Source organism: Kogia breviceps, chromosome 8 (genome assembly GCF_026419965.1).
Source record: "Kogia breviceps isolate mKogBre1 chromosome 8, mKogBre1 haplotype 1, whole genome shotgun sequence".
Taxonomy (NCBI): Eukaryota; Metazoa; Chordata; class Mammalia; order Artiodactyla; family Physeteridae; genus Kogia; species Kogia breviceps.
This window is the reverse complement of record NC_081317.1, coordinates 81,801,227-81,818,266: the sequence shown is the minus strand read 5'-3', so window position 1 is coordinate 81,818,266 and position 17,040 is coordinate 81,801,227. Positions and strand designations below refer to the sequence as shown.

The window sequence follows — 17,040 nt, the reverse complement described above, 5'->3', positions numbered from 1 at the left end:
ATTCCCTTCAAAACAAACAATAAAGATCAGTTGTACTACTCAGAATGGGCTGGATTAGCACGTGGCAACAGAGAAACCCAATATCTCGGGGCAAAAGAAAAAGATTTCTTGCTCATACATCCAACGGTCTTTATTCAGTAGGGGCTCTGCTCCTCCCAGCCCGTTCTGAGCTCCTCCATAGGCACCAAGGTGGGGAACAGCACGTGGCACCTACACTTGGTCCTAATTCTTCTGCCCGGAAGTGACACCTGCCACTTCCGCCCTCGTTTCATTGATCAAAGCAAGTCATATGGCCACCCTAATTTCAGAGGAGGACACGTGCGCAAAAGGCAGAGAGCCAGAACTATTTGGTGAAGAGCGATAATGTTTATAAAACCGCCCAGAAAACAAACAGTTCTGGATCCATCCTCTAGATGGCGATGTGGAGCCGAGCATCTGTTGGGGAGGTCAGCAATAGTAGAGTCAGACTGTGTTTACAACTCCCCCAGCCTGTTGGGTAGCTCCCTTCCGTACAGAGAAAACCCCTAATTAGGTAGTGACTAGGGTTGGGTAAGGTAAAATACTTAACCTTCACTATGGACTGATTTGTTACCTAACAGATCCCAAGAGGCTTCCATTCCCGTTGGTAAAACTCCATGCTGTTCCATCGCCAACTACTCTGGCCACTTCATTTCTACAAATATTTATAGGCCTAATGTATGAATGTGGTTGAAGTATTTACAATGGGCACAACTTGGGTTTCTCCCAGGTTTGCCTCTGGGTTGTTCTGGTGCAGCGTTCCTTCTCTGTCCCCGAGGTTTCCTAAAAGCTCCCCACGGCCTTCTGTAGTATCTGTGGATTTGTGAGTCCCTCCCTCTCTTCCCATCGCTGCCTGTTCACAGCTTCAGTTTTTCTTTTCCCTCAGGTATGCCGCCTCTGGTTCTCTAGCACTTTCTTAACTGCGTCTCTGTGCCTTAAAGGGGCACTGAGAGACAAAGGCTCTATTTACTAACTTCAGTGAGTCCAGGCTCAATGGAGATTTGTGCAGCACTGAAATTTTCCCTTACCTAGGCTGATATCCAATTTTAATAACCTTAATATATGTTTTGTCCAACCATGACACAGACTTCAGTTAAATCACTGATCCTGCTATTATGTTTAAAATGAGGGAACACAATACCTTACACTTAGTGAACGCTTTATAACTTCCAGAGTATTTTCTTATGTATTCTATTTATTGTTTATTCTCCACAGTCACTGTAATATTCGGTATTCATTATCTTCATTTAAAATCACAAATACAGTCAGCTAATTTTCTCAGAGTTAATAAGCTTGTCAGTACTAACGGTAGAACTGTAACCCAGGACTATAACCTCATATCTAGGACCCTTTCAATTATTCCATGATGTTGCCTATAACTCACAAACATCAACAAAACCTACAAAATTTTAAGACGGATACTATCTATTTTTAAACCCTTCATATTCATTTTGGAGCTAAGGCCAGCACCCTTATGTGCTCTCTGAAGCAAGTAGATATGATGTCATTTTTTTTTTTTAAGGTTGACTCACAGGCAATTAGAGAAAATAATGTACATGTGCATTTAGGGGCTTTCAAGTTCAATAATTCAATCCAACACATGTTTATCGGGTATTTATTTCTACCAGGTGCTGGAGATGTAATAGTAAAGAAGACAGACATGGTTTCTGTCCTCATGAAGCTTCAAGGCTAATGGAGAAGGCGATTATAATAGCAAAAAGAACTACAATAGAGTAGATAACATTTTTTTCTTTCAGTGTTCTTTTCAGGCATTGCACAGTCTCTCTTTTTCATTGGACAGCAAATGGAGGCACAGAAAGATTAAGTAACTTGCCATATGACACACAGTAAGGGGTAGAGCTAAGATTTGAATCTAGCTGCTCTCAACGGCAGCATTTTGCTACTTTACAGGTACTACAGGGTTGATGTCAAAGAGAATGCACACAGATTGCTTCAGATGACAAGGGGTCATTGTAAGGAAATTTGAAAAACTGCAACAGCATGGGAAACCTAGACAGCTATCCCTCTGGGTCCTAGGAATTTCAAACTGGGGCCTAGAGCAGGCCTTCTCTTTGCCCACCACCCCACCTCCATTGCTGGACAGTCTGGTTTGCTGCAGCCCATGCGGTGCGTCTCTGGCAAGGGTTATCTTGTTCCTGCCAATACGTTTATTGCCTTTGACTCACACGCTGACCCCTTGCTCACTGTTTTTCGACTAGGGTGCAGGACTCATTTCAGAGAACATATAGGGCAGAAGCCACACAAGTGTGTGGAGAAAGAAACTCCCTGGGGTTGTGTTTTTGAAGGGGTCTGTGGGGTTGACAGGTAAGGACATGGGCATTTACTTCTCTCAGGGGAGCAGCGCTGAATTGTTGGTGACAGTCCTCATTATTTTAACTCCATCATCCCATCTTCACCACAAGCATGAGGCTGGTCTGTTTCATTCTTCTACATCCTTAGCACAGAGTAGACACTTGATACATATTTGCCGAATAAATGAAGCAAGTACAGTTACCACTAGAGACACAGGATTTTGTTTATGTCATAGACTTTGTTAACAATAAGGGGTTTAACTTGAATCCTGAAGAAACTGATCATCTAGGTAAGCAAACTCCAAATGTTTGGTAGACCCAGATTGAGGTGGAGAGGAGTCACAGTAAGAGAGGGAGGGAGGGATTAAATTTAGAACTTTAACACAAAGGTTTATCATGTTTAAATGTAGATTAGTGCCTACATCAGAGGTATTCACCCTAGATGAGTGAAATTACATGGAAGCCACCACGAAGAAACATATATTATCGTAGGGAGGGTGGCAGGGAGACGCAAGAGGGAGGAGATATGGGGATATATGTATACGTATAGCTGATTCACTTTGTTATACAGCAGAAACTAACACACCATTGTAAAGCAATTATACTCCAATAAAGATGTTAAAAATATATATATATAGTGATAAATGGGGATGTACCGAATGAGGGTCAGGAGATAAAAATAAGTCAAGGGGAATTTACTGTGAACAGTGATCAGCTTCCTACAAGAGCATATAGATTTGCCACAGTTTCCTCCAGTACTTATCTGTTCCCTTCCACTAGTCTTATCAAGTGGGTAAGTCCTGGGTTCAACAGTCCCAGGTTCAACACTGATTAGGGAGAAAAGATGGTAACTCATGACCAGAACCATCTTCACCAACTTATAATTCACAGTGAATCTTTAAATATTCAAAGAAGGAAGGAAAATAACATCAGTTGGCACCTTCTCGGGAATGTTAGGCACTTTATATCCATTGCTTAATCTTTCAACAACTCAGTGAGGTAGATGGTATATCCCTGTTTTACAAATAGAGATCAGCAGAGTATGCTTTCCTCTGCCCACAGCAGTTTAGGTAATATGCTCAAATTTACACAGAAGAAGAGATATATACAAAGTCAGGTCAAAGCATATATATTGTATCCCTTGTTGAAAAAAAATTAAATGTCCCCTTAAGTATATTTTATTTATTTGCTTCTCCTGTTTCTGAATTTCTTACTTGAGGTGTGTTTACTTATGAGAACTGGCAGAAGAAGTGACTCGCTCTGTGCACAGAGTAAAATCCGAGTCCGTGGTTCTCATTCGCAGTAACTGCAGAAAGTTTGTATTCTAATTTAGGGCCACTTACAATGGATTCAGTACACATACTTGGTTTATTGAAAATACCATCCTGGAATCTCTGGATTTCCTTTTCAAAGAAAATTAAATCCCACACAATTTTTTACACTCTTTGCTTTGTTTTTGTTTGTTTGTTTCTTCAGACTACTGTCAGAGGATGTGGGAATGGACATCCCCTTTGAGGAGCGAATGCTGAGTCCCAGTGCTGCAGACATGAGGCCTGGTGAGAGAGCGTTAATTCATTTTCTTCAGCAGTGTTCTATATCCAAATGTGTTCGTTATTCAGTGAGAGAACCATTTCCTGTGCATCCAACTTGTGATATCAGTGATAAAAGTGAAGAGAGGAAAAAAATATGTGTGAGGAAGGTGTTAGGCTTGATGTGGTTAATTTCAGAGTTGACTTGCATCATCAATTAGTGTGGGCCACCCTTTATCTCCTGGGCCATGCCTAGATCTGCCAATGTTTTTAGTTCCTGTGATAACTGGCTGCTGTTTATCATAATACCAAATTCTAACATCGAAGTTCACCAAATTTATACTTAAGTGTGAGAATATTTAAAATTAGCAATTTAATATTAAGGATGCTCAGTATCCTGATTATTAAAAAAGAAAAACAAACAAAAAAACCCAAACTACACTTTACAACCCAAGGCATATACAAAAAGGAATTTAAAAATTTCAGTTGCAACCTATATGACTCTCACTCTGTACTAGGTTCACTCCTTTGCACTGTACCATCTACAGGATCATACCAAGATCCTGAACCCTGACATAATCAGTCAAGCCTAGAATTGAGAAAGAAGGGAGTCAATATTTTATTTCTGTCCAAGTATTTAAAGTGCATTCTTCAAAGTACTAATCATCTGACATAACTATTCTTAAGTGTTCTATGGCCAAATAAGCATGGTAGCCACTGTACATCTGCTCCACTCTCCAAGGTCCACAATTCACTTTTTATTAAAAAAAGGGAATTGTGGGAATTCCCTGGCAGTCCAGTGGTTAGAAATCTGTGCTTCCACTGCAGGGGGGGCCCAGGTTCGATCCCTGGTCGGGGAACTAAGATCCCACAAGCCGCGTGGCGTGGCCAGAAAAAAAACCAAAAATGTTATATACATAACATTTCTACCATCACAAAAAATTTCTTTTGGACAGCACAGCTCTGAGAATCCCTGTAATATGGAAACTCAATGTTTTACAAACTGACGGATCAATAGAAACGTTTTTTCAGGTAATACATAAAAACATTACATGGAACATAGTTTAGGTGTTGTCTATACAGAAAAAAAAAATCTTAATGACAAAGAAACAGTGTCAGCTTCCTTAGGACAAGAGACAAGACTAGAGTTAGAATTCCAGAATTGATGGGTATACCAGATGGCCTTCAAAACATTTTGTGATAGGGAATCCTGAAATTTTTTTGTTAAGGTATCTCTCTAACATTGTTTAGTTGGGATCAACTTGGTTAAAAATGACTTCTCCAGCTCTGCTTCTGTTAAGTGAAAGGCTCTTGAACAACAAGATGCATATTACAGTAAAAGAGTGGGAGCTAATTTCATGAGCCTTACACGAGGAGACTATCACTATGGTACAGGAACCAATGTCAAGCAATATTGGCATAAGAAGTAATGACTGCTTGATCAAGGAATGTAATCTGGGAGGGTACCTCAGTTTTATTACAAAAAAAAAAAGCCAAATAAAGTTCACAACAGTTGTCAGGAACTAAAGAGACGTATTTTGGGAGTGTCTGTAAACATTACAGATAAAGTCTGTATCCTCCATTTCAGAGGGATAAAGTCTACACGAATCATTATAACTTATGTGTAAAGCTTAACTGTTTTTCTTAAGTAATATGCATCATAAAAAATTTGATTCAGGGGCTTCCCTGGTGGCGCAGTGGTTGAGAGTCCGCCTGCCGATGCAGGGGACGTGGGTTCGTGCCCTGGTCTGGGAAGATCCTACATGCCGCGGAGCAGCTGGGCCCGTGAGCCATGGCCGCTGAGCCTGCGCGTCCGGAGCCTGTGCTCCACAACGGGAGAGGCCACAACAGTGACAGAAAGAGGCCCGCGTACCGCAAAAAAAAAAAAAAAAAAAATCAGTATTATATCAATGTCAAGTTCTCCAACCTGAACAGGGCAATTCTAAAAACTAGATCTCTGCCCATTTAGCAATGCCTCCCACTTCCTATTTCTGCGTGGCCTGGGCTGATGTAGCCAGGGCAAGCCAGTACTGAGGCCTGCTGGTCAAGAGTGGGGTCTAAATCCACTTTTAGCAGGTGTGCCTTTGCTGAAAGGGCCTTAAAATTGTTTTTCAGTGTGGGGCCCACACCCACTGTTGGCAGCCATGTGTATGGTCTAATACTTAATGTTGCTCTTTTTATCTTCTTTAGAACCTCCTAATTCTCTGGATCTTAATGGCAGTCATCCTCAGAGAATCAAACTCACAGCCCCAAATATCAATCTGTCTCTGGATCAAAGTGAAGGGTCTGTTCTCTCTGATGATAACTTGGACAGTCCAGATGAAATTGATATCAATGTGGACGAACTCGATACCCCTGATGAAGCAGATTCTTTTGAGTACACTGGGCATGGTAAGTTGCCAAGCTGGCAAGGCCAAAGTTAAGTGAAAGATTATCTAATCTTATCTAATGTCATCTAAGTGGCTTTAGGAACAAACCTCTCATTGTGTTGCTGGTGGCTCCTTTCTGTGATTTCTAGAAGCTTCTGTTTGTATCTCAGGTCAAAGGTGGCTATGATTGACGGTTTAGAGCTTGACAGAACAGGTATGGCTCACAGAGGTGTCATACATAGTCATCACTCCTGTGTTAAACCCCTACTTTATGCCAGGCCTTGTGCTTGGCTGGGGTTGTAGGGAAACTGTTACATGCTGTGTTATAAGAAAATTGGGACTGGGTTTGCAGAGAAAGAGAATTTAATCTGTAAGATAAAATTAGAAGTGGAAAAATTAGAGCTTACCAGTTTCTCTGTACAAGCTCCCACTGTCTGGAATGTTCTTGCCCACAGATCCTACATGGGTGGCTCCTTCTCTTTATTCAGATCTTAATCAGATGTCATCTTCTCAGAGGCCTTCCCTGACCTCTATAATCAAAGGCATTCCCCACACCACCACCCAGTCACTTTCTATCCCAGTGTTCATTTTATTTTCCATGTGTCACACTAATTGAAATCATATCATTTAACTATTTGTTTGCATCTCTATTTTCTTTCTCTTCCCACTAGAATGTCTGCTTCACAAGGTCAGGGACTTGCTTATGTTTAGTGCTATATCCCCAATAAAGCAGGAAGGAAGGAGGGATGGGACAGGGTGTGCTGGGGGGAAGAATAAAAAGGAAGAAAATTAAAAGCTGCTGGATCAAACACTGGCACTCCTGATATGATTACCAGTCTTATTTTAGTTCTTTCTCTTGCTCAATGAAATTGCGTTTGTTAAGAAATCTATACCAAGCACTTGCTTTAAAAAATGGCATCATGTAGTTTCAGTTTTACAGGGTGGCATTCTCTGACTTTATAGTATTTGAATTGGAAAGTAAGAGAATCCTGGCTACAGCTACTGCTCTGATACACTTTGAAAATGATTTAGAAAGAAATACCACAATTGAATGATGCCCTGACTTATTTAGAGCTATACTGATTCCAGCAGCTTCTTTCATAGAAGAACATAGTTATGAAATTAGGAGAGTCATCATCAAATTACTTAAGTCAACCAATGGTCATTGAGCAACCAGGGCTATAGCCACAACCAGCATAGAGTCAGACCCTGCCTTCACAGAGTGTAAAGCTTTATTTCCTCAAGCTAAGAAAACAGGAAGTGGCTAAACTACTTGTATTACAGATTATCATGTTTAAGTAGAGATTTTATATTGCATTTTTATCATGTTCTTGGATTTTTATAGTTATCAGGATATTTGACCCTGTAGGTTGAAATACACAAATAGGAGGTGAAAGGTCTTGAATTCATATTCTTTTCTGCCATCTCAGACACTCTTCCCCAGCTACTCCATCCTTTCCAGCTGACCCCAGCTCTACCAGCCCTTCTTCTGCTAATAGATCTTCAAGTGTAAAAATCAAGCCTTAACTTAAAATCCCAGAAGAAGGTCCTGCTGTGGCAGGACCCTGCTAGTCCCTCCCTCTCCTCCCTCTGTACTTCCCTGTTGCCCTGGAGAGCTGTGTCACACCACATCTGAACCTTTTCTTTTTATAAATAGTAAAACTGTCAAGCAAAGTGGCGGTGGTTGAGCAAACTGGTAATTAAAGCTGCCACTTGCTGACACAGTTCTTTTTATTTAGTCGACACAGTTATGTTGCAAGGACCAGATTAACAGCCACAACCCTGCTTTTAGGTCTTAAACTCAAAGGAGAGAATTTTAATGTAAGTTGAATTTTAAGTCCACCTTGATTTTCATATGAAAGATGTATGATCAGACACTGTTTTAAAAACAACATTAAATATTGAAAACACAAAGTGCATCTGAATAGCTATATTTATAAACATGCAGATATAGATAACTGACTATAAAGAGAGAATACATTAGCGTCCCAAAGCATGAAATTAATGCTTGGAAAGCTGCATGGTTTTCTTGTTTGTTTGTTTGTTGTGTGAGCATTCTGAACTAGGCATATACATTCTAAACAAAATGGGAGTTCTTAAGGCACAGGCTTTCAAGAGTGTTTGGTCAGTCATGAATTTTATTTAATGAACACTTTTCATAGTGCTTACTGTGTGCCAGGATCTGTGCTAGGTGCATTATAAATATTAACTATATTAATGCTCACGTCAAATCTATGAATAGGTATTATGTTACCCCCAGAGGTTAAGCAATTCACCTAAGGTCACATAGCCAGTAAATGTCAGAGCCAGCATTCAAAACCTGAGTTGTTGTCCTCGACTCCTGGGCCATGCTCTTTCTCCATAAATATACAGTGAATAGAAGGATCTTTTACTAGGTTAGGCTAGCACACCTGAAGTCAAGCCTGGTGACCCACCCTCACATTCACATTCCCTTTTATCCAGCCATTTTCCGGTGACTTGAGGGCCCTTAATTTCCCAAGTGCCTGAAGGATGTTTACACCCTTTGCCTGTTTTATTCAGCTGATGATCACCAAACACTGCTGCCAGGTTATTCGCCCACAATGTGATTTTGCTTATGGAAAATTTCTGAAGCTCACTGTCAAAAGATGTTAAATTAGTCTTCCCTTCCAAGCTATTTTCTTTAATAATTGTGTCCAAATATCATTCAAAGTACCGACATAATTAAGGCTTGACTTCCTTTGATATTTAGGAGTGCCAAAGATATCAGAAATATGTAGATAGTGAAGGATTTAACTAACAGGCCAGTCTTTCATATTAAGGGAGATCTGAGCTTTTTTTTTTTTCTTTTAATACTTCATTACACTAATCCTATAAACTTAAAAATATCCAAAGGTCAGAAAATTTATGATGACCTATTTCTGTTTTCCAAACCAACCGCAGTTATTTTTACCGTAATTCAGGTCTCAGCAAAGGCATTTCATAAGGGAAATGGAAAAATGATAGAGAATTTTAGCCTGAATATTTCTGATAAGAACATTATAAGAAACACTCATGTGCTCTTATATTTTTTCCTCCTAGGCTAAGCGATGTTTAGAGACCTCGTTTAAGCTATCTTTTCTAAAACTAACCCCTAATGACAGACAGTTTCCTACGTGAATAAGATGCCCTAACATTTTTTCCACATAATCAGGTAGTCCCTTCATTTAACTTCCTTATCTGCAATCTTCCATTATTTTCACAGCCTACAGGCAACCAGCTTATAAAATCAATTCCCTGTTTTAACTCTGCATGTTAACTAGTCAAGTGTTAGGCTTATTCTGTTTTACCCACAAGCAACCTTATGCCATAATGATGATGTGGTCTGAAAGGATGAGTTTTTTCCTTGTATTTTTGTATGCTGAGTTTTCACATTCAAATTAACTATGCACCTGTTGTCACCTGAAGAACTTTAAAGACTTCCTTAGCTGGGTACAGGATGTCTTTCCTCTAACAAGTAAAAGTTCAAACCCGGGGGGCGGAGTGTATGAAAAAATGGAAGTGGGAAGACCATTGAGCAAGTTTCTCTTGTTGCCTGGGACTAAGATGTACCTAGGACTCTAGCGATAGCAAAGAAGATGGAGAAAGCCCGTGTTTGAACCCCAGCTATGCTCCTTCCTACTGTACTGAACTACACTTCAACAGGAAAAAAGTGAAGAATTTTCCCAGTTTGTGATACTGGCAAAAGATGAAGCTGAACTTAAACTTCATTCTGTCAGGAAGGGTGCCTAGAAATATGTTCACGTCATCATATGCTTTTGTAAAACTTTGAAAAAAAAAAAAAAAAGATTATTTTCCTTAAAAAGCTCCCTCCCCCCAAAACTATATATACTTCAGGTTCAGACAAACCTGAATCCATATTGGATACTAAGCAGCATAAAAGGGAGAGATGAAAAGTATATTAGGAGTGAAAATTAAAAGGTAGTTTATAAATCTCTGGGTATTTAGCATAATACTAAACATGTCTTGGATGATGGGTGTCATTTAGAAAGCACTCCTCCTACAAATTAAATTAGTAACATTCAACCTAATGTTCTCTAAATCAATAGTCTAGATTAATATATAGCATGTTCAGGATTAAATTATGCCTATGTTAGTGATCAGATATGTCATGAATAATACCTAACCTCATTTTCTTCCTGGGAGTGATTTCTAACATTTAATACAAATAAAGAGGCTCTTTGGCTTAAAAAAAAAAAAAAAAAAAAGTAAAAAGTTCAAACGTAATGAATGTCTTTTAAGGCATTTTCAGACTGTTCCCATTATCAGTGCAAGATCACAACATAGAAAGCTAGTCCCCTTTACAGATGTATGTCCCTACTGGGGGCCACAGCTGGCCTCATCGCCTCATCTTTTGTTGGTCTGTATGATCACCAGCAGTGGACTCCCCACTGTGATCTGTTAGCACAGGATATTCAGGAGCCTGTGTACTAAATCATCTCACCAAAGGCAAAAGAAAATGTTCAAGTTGACTTCTCCACTGTGTACCAGGGCTTAATTGACTTCAACAGTCGCCAGGGAGAAAAGCCTGTTATTCAGAAAAGGAGACAAAGAAAATCAAGCATTTTTTAGTAAGAGAGCATGAGACCAAACATTAAATTTGGAGGGCCTGGGGATACAGAGTTAAATGAGACCAGAAAATTTTTCAAATAGTGAGAAAATGATAGCAATGGGAGGACAGTAATTTATAGTTGTAGCAGAAGAATTTTTTAAAAAATAGTTTTCTCATATTTTTAAAATTTAATTTAACTTTTTATTTTATTTCTGGCTGCTCTTCATTGCTGTGTGTGGTCTTTCTCTAATTGCTGCGAAGGGGGTTGCTCTTCATTGTGGTGGGCGGGCTTCTCATTGCGATGGCTTTTCTTGTTGTGGAGCTTGGGCTCTAGGCACGTGGGCTCAGCCATTGTGGCACATGGGCATACTAGTTGCAGTGAGTGGACTTAGTAGTTGCGGCCCACAGGCTATAGGGCGCACGGGCTTCAGTGGTTGTGGCTTGCGGGCTCTAGAGCGCAGGCTCAGTAGTTGTGGCGCACGGGCTTAGGTGCTCCACAGCATGTAGGATCTTCCCAGACCAGGGATTGAACCTGTGTTCCCTGCATTGGCAGGCGGATTCTCAACCACTGCACCACCAGGGAAGTTCCAGAAGAATTATTAAGTTTGGGAAGATACCATTAATTCAAGGGAGTAAAATAAAGCTACTTTTACTTCCTACTAGCTTAGATTGTTGACTTCCAGAATTGAACTTAAGACAATGTACTCTATACCCCTAGCTCTTACATAACTTTATTTCATTTACATCATTCAGAAGAGGTGGGAAAAGGAGGAGCCATACCAACTTGGCCATGCTTTCTCTGAAACATTAGGAATAACATTTGATAAAATGATCCAGCCTTGAGCTTCTTTTTATTGAAGTATAGTTGATTTACAATGTTGTGTTAATTACTGCTGTACAGCAAAGTGATTCAGTTATACATACATATACATTCTTTTTTTATATTCTTTTCCATTATGGTTTATCACAGGATATTGAATATAGTTCTCTGTGCTATACAGTAGGACCTTGTTGATCCATCCTATATATCATAGTTTGCATCTGCTAATTCCCAAACTCCCACTCCACCCTCCCCTGACCCCTCTCCCCCTTGGAAACCACCAGTCTGTTCTCTATGTCTGTGATTCTGTTTCTGTTTCACAGATAGTTTCATTGTGTCATATTTTAGATTCCACATATAGATGATATCATATGGTATTTGAATTTCTCTTTCTGACTTACTTCACTTCATACGAGAATCTTCAGGTACACCCAAGTTGCTGCAAATGGTATTATTTCATTCTTTTTTATGGCTGAGTAGTATTCCACTGTGTATATCTACCACATCTACTTTATCCATTCATCTGTTGATGGACGTTTAGGTTATTTCTATGTCTTGGCTATAGTGAATAGTGCTGCTATAAACATAGGGGTGCATGTATCTTTTTGAATTATAGTTTTGTCTGGATATATGCCCAGGAGTGAGATTACTGGATCATATGGCAACTCGATTTTTAGTTTTCTGAGGAACCTCCATACTGTTTTCCACAGTGGCTGCACCAACTTACATTCCCACCAACAGTGTAGGAGGGTTCACTTTTCTCCACACCCTCTCCAGCATTTATTGTTTATAGATTTTTTAATGATGGCCATTCTGACTGGTGTGAGGTGATACCTCATTGTAGTTTTGATTTGCATTTCTCTAATGATTAGTGATGTTGAGCATCCTTTCATGTGTTTGTTGGCAATCTGTATGTCTTCTTTGGAGAACTGTCTATTTAGGTCTTCTGCCCATTTTTGGATTGGGTTGTTTGTTTTTTGGTTGTTGAGTTGTATGAACTGTTTGTATATTTTGGAAATTAAGCCCTTGTCGGTTTCATCATTTGCATATGTCTTCTCTCATTCTATAGGTTGTCCTTTGTTTATGGTTTCCTTTGCTGTGCAAAAGCTTGTAAATATGATTAGGCCCCATTTGTTTGCTTTTATTTCTACTGCCTTGGGAGACTGACCTAAGAAAACATTGGTATGACTTATGTCAGAGAATGTTTTGCCTATGTTCTCTTCTAGGAGTTTTATGGTGTCATGTCTTATGTTTAATTCTTTAAGCCATTTTGAGTTTATATTTGTGTATGGTGAGAGGATGTGTTCTAACTTCACTGATTTACATGTGCCAGCCTCAAACTTCTATGCCAAAATGAATAATAATGCTGTATTTAAAAGCAAACTGTAGGAAAATGTGTACATGTATACATAATTTTAAGGTAGGAGTGTAGTGTCCTTTCTTACTATGATACAACAATCAAAATGCATACAGACAAAAACTGATAGATTCAACTATATAAAAATATATTTCTATTTGGGAAAAATCACAAATTCAAAAACTAAGCACAAGGCAGGAAAATAATTGCAATATATGACAAAGTTCTGTATAAAGAACTCCAAAAAATCAATAAGGACCACAATAGGCAAAGGATTTATCAGGTGCCTCCCTGTCAGTAAGAGAAATATAAATAACCAATAAACACTTAGTAATTCTCACCTTCTTTAATAATTTAATATACATTAAAACAACAAAGAGAGAAGTTTCACCCTAAATTTTCAACAATTAAAAACTTTGGGGCTTCCCTGGTGGCGCAGTGGTTGAGAATCCGCCTGCCGATGCAGGGGATACGGGTTCGTGTCCCGGTCCGGGAAGATCCCACATGCCGCGGAGCGGCTGGGCCCGTGAGCCATGGCCTCTGAGCCTGCGCGTCCGGAGCCTGTGCTCCGCAACGGGAGAGGCCACAACAGTGAGAGGCCCGCATACCACAAAAAAAAAAAAAAAAAAAAAAAAAAAAAAAAAAAAAAAAAAAAAAAACTTTGGGGCTTCCCTGGTAGCGCAGTGGTTGGGAGTCCGCCTGCCGATGCGGGGGTCACGGGTTCGTGCCCTGGTCCGGGAGGATCCCACATGCCGCGGAGCAACTGGGCCCGTGAGCCGTGGCCGCTGGGCCTGCGCGTCCGGAGCCTGTGCTCCGCGGCGGGAGAGGCCACAGCAGTGAGAGGCCCGCATACCGCAAAAAAAAAAAAAAAAAAAAAAAAAAAAACTTTGATAACCTCCAGTGTTGTTTTTTTTAAAATAAATTTATTGATTTTTTACATTTTTGGTTGCGTTGGGTCTTCACTGCTGCACGGGGGCTTTCTCTAGTTGTGGCGAGCGGGGGCTATTCTTTGTTGCGGTACGTGGGCTTCTCATTGCGGTGGCTTCTCTTGTTGCAGAGCATGGGCTCTAGATGCGCGGGCTTCAGTAGCTGTGATGCGCGGGCTTCAGTAGTTGTGGAACGTGGGCTCAGTAGTTGTGGCATGCAGGCTCAGTAGTTGTGGCGCATGGGCTTAGTTGCTCTGTGCATGTGGGATCTTCCCAGACCAGGGATCGAAACCATGTCCCCTGCATTGGCAGGCGGATTCTTAACCACTGCGCAACCAGGGAAGTCCCGCCAGTGGTTTTAATAGCATGAGGAAATAGGTACTCTCAGATATTTTGGTGTGATACATTCAAGGGCAAAAATGCTCATAAAGCCTTTCAGTGCTTAGACCCTCTGACCCAGCATTCCATTGCTAGAAAGGTAACCTATAGCAATATGTGCACAAAAGAGGTAAGACACCTTTGCAGAGATACTTACTGCAGCAAATTCTTTATAAGGAACAACAACCCATAAAATAGAATAAAACTAAATTTCCGTCGTTATGGGACCGATAAACTAAAAGACATCAGTAAAATTGAATACTCTAAGGCTATTTTTAAAAATGAGCAGGGTTTATATTCACTGAGATGAAAAGAAGCCCATTCTGTGTTAGTAGGTGGAAGCACAGTGTAGAACAGTACGTACAGAACATGCAGAAGATAGAGATTAATCATACTTTCTGGGGAAAAAAAAGTATGTTTGTGCCCATGAGTATAGAAAGAAAACTACATGTCAAACAAAAATGAGTGAGAGAGGCATTGGTGATTTTTGCTGTTTCCCTGAATAGTTTCTGGCATCTTCTGATCCGTAGTCAGATGTGTTATCCATTGCACCACTAGCCCCCACCCAACAATTTCTGTATTGCTTGTACTTTTATTAATGTGTTTTATTTTTATAACAAGCAAAGAAAACAGAGTATACAAAAAAAATTTTTTTTAATGAAGTAGCTTCAATAAAAGCATGCAGAAAACAAAACAACCCCACACAGATCACTAGGGTCAATGTAGAGCAGGCCAGAAAGTCCCAGACAGGGTGTAGAGGGGTTGGTGGATGGTGAGTACATTGCAGAGAAGAGCAGCTGTGTACAAGAACCTCAGAAAACAAACCCGCATCAGAGCCCAGAGGTCTGAGGGAGCAGAGACCAGTAGGAAAACAGGGTCCTGGGAAGGGAGCGGAGAGGAGCATCTGAGGGTCCTAACCCAAGTGGGAAGGGAGAAGCAGGAAGGGATCCCAGAAAGGGAGTCCAGGGCAGATGGATGGATTTGCACAAGTGACACAGCGCTTGATCTGAAGCCAAGGTTGCTGCTTCCCCATCCTGAGTAAGCTGCAAGTGCTGGTGGGAATGCAGAGAAAGCCAGAGTGACTGCAAGGCTCTGCAGGTGGTAGAAGCTGTTGGTGTTGGCATGAAAGACTAGGATTGCTTCCCAGCTGGACTCCATTTTGCTATTCTAAGTCACAGGTAATTACACACGTTTGAATTTGTCTTGCAGGATCTTCTGGAACATAATGGCTCTGTTGTGGCTCCCTTACAGATTACCTATACTTCCAGGAACTTGTTCAAGCTTTATTTATCCACTCACCCTCCCAAGTTTTACTGAGTGCTCTGTGCAGGGTTTCAAGCTAAGTGTTGAGTGGGTTGGTGTAGGCGGATATTAAAGATGATTCTGGCACAGTTTCTTAGCCCAAGGAACTCACTGCCTTATAGTAAAATAAATGAGAATGAGACAGTTACACATTCAAGGTACAGTGTGATAGCTTAGAAGAGTAGAAAAGGTAAGGGTCTGATCGTATTTGCTTCCTAACTCTGTGACCTAGGGTAGTTACTTCAGAGTTTTTGCATTGGTATCATGTCTGCTGTAGTATCTACTGTTGTGCCTGATACATGGTAGATGCTTAATAAATATTGCTGTTATTATTATCAAAGTGCCATTAAAAGAATACAAGTGGAGTATAAATCAAAGGTAATTTCTCATGAAATGGAAAATTAAGAATGATAACATCTAAAAGAATTATTGTGAAAGCTATAAACAATCCTTTTTTCCAAGTCACTTAAACATACATAGAATAACCATTGTTAAATTCTACTAGTACTTGAAGTAAAAATGGAAACAATTGTTGCTTATTCTTTTAAGAAAACTAAATATGGTTGCTTTTTTCTTGATGCACAATTTCTCCCCCAAGAATGCTCAGTGGGCTTTTTCATTACCTTGGGCACCCACAAGTAAGAGTCTTGTAAATTTTTGGCCTTGGAGCACTTCTGGTCTACGAGGCTGTTTCTCACTTACTGTAAAACCTTTGTGTAGAATATTTTGAAAAATGTATAGGAAGTAATATCAAATTAATGTCCAGATGCACTCCCAGTAGAGAAGGGGATTCAACCCCACTGGAAGAGTCTTAAGAATGGGGGTCTAGGCTGGCGGTATCATCAAGATACTGAGCTGAGGGCCCCCAAAACACTCTGAGCACTCAGGATACACCAAGAAATGTGGCCCAAGGAAAATAAGGCCTGATGAATAGCCTTTCACGCCATCAGAAAGACCTGCAGTCTACAACTTATATGATCAAGGATAAGTTAGCACCAGGCTATGACCCCTTGGACCACTACAGACACAAGACAGCTCTAGCTCTTTTCCTATCCCCACCCTCCGCCTGGCCTTCACAATGGATTGGTTGTTCAGTCAGTCAATCAATAAGACTTCACTGAGTGTCCTTTATGTGATCAGGATGGTGTCAAGCTCTATCAGAGTTGTACAAAACAGGGAGCTCCGTCAGGTTGACTCTGCCAGGAGGTCGCTAGTTGCTGAACTGCCTCACCTGTGGAGGTCTTTCTTCTTTATCCCTGCTCTATGCTTCATTTCCAGAGGATCACACAGCCAACAAAGATTCTGGCCAAGAGTCAGAGTCTATTCCAGAATATACGGCAGAAGAGGAGCGAGAGGACAACCGGCTGTGGAGGACCGTGGTGATTGGAGAACAGGAGCAGCGGATTGACATGAAGGTCATCGAGCCCTACAGGAGAGTCATTTCTCATGGAGGTAGCTG

The 17,040-nt window shown here is 40.5% G+C and overlaps 1 protein-coding gene across 6 annotated transcripts in view; it reads left to right on the top strand.

Moving 5' to 3' along the window:
- Nucleotides 1–17,040, top strand: part of PRUNE2 (prune homolog 2 with BCH domain) — a 387,249-nt gene that overhangs the window by 336,295 nt on the left and 33,914 nt on the right. For all 6 annotated transcript variants that reach the window (XM_059071194.2, XM_059071193.2, XM_067039592.1 and 3 more), the window contains 3 exons: nucleotides 3,807–3,886; nucleotides 6,050–6,250; nucleotides 16,860–17,033. In XM_059071194.2, coding sequence (XP_058927177.1) covers nucleotides 3,807–3,886; nucleotides 6,050–6,250; nucleotides 16,860–17,033 — 455 coding nt within the window. The remainder of the gene's footprint in view (nucleotides 1–3,806; nucleotides 3,887–6,049; nucleotides 6,251–16,859; nucleotides 17,034–17,040) is intronic.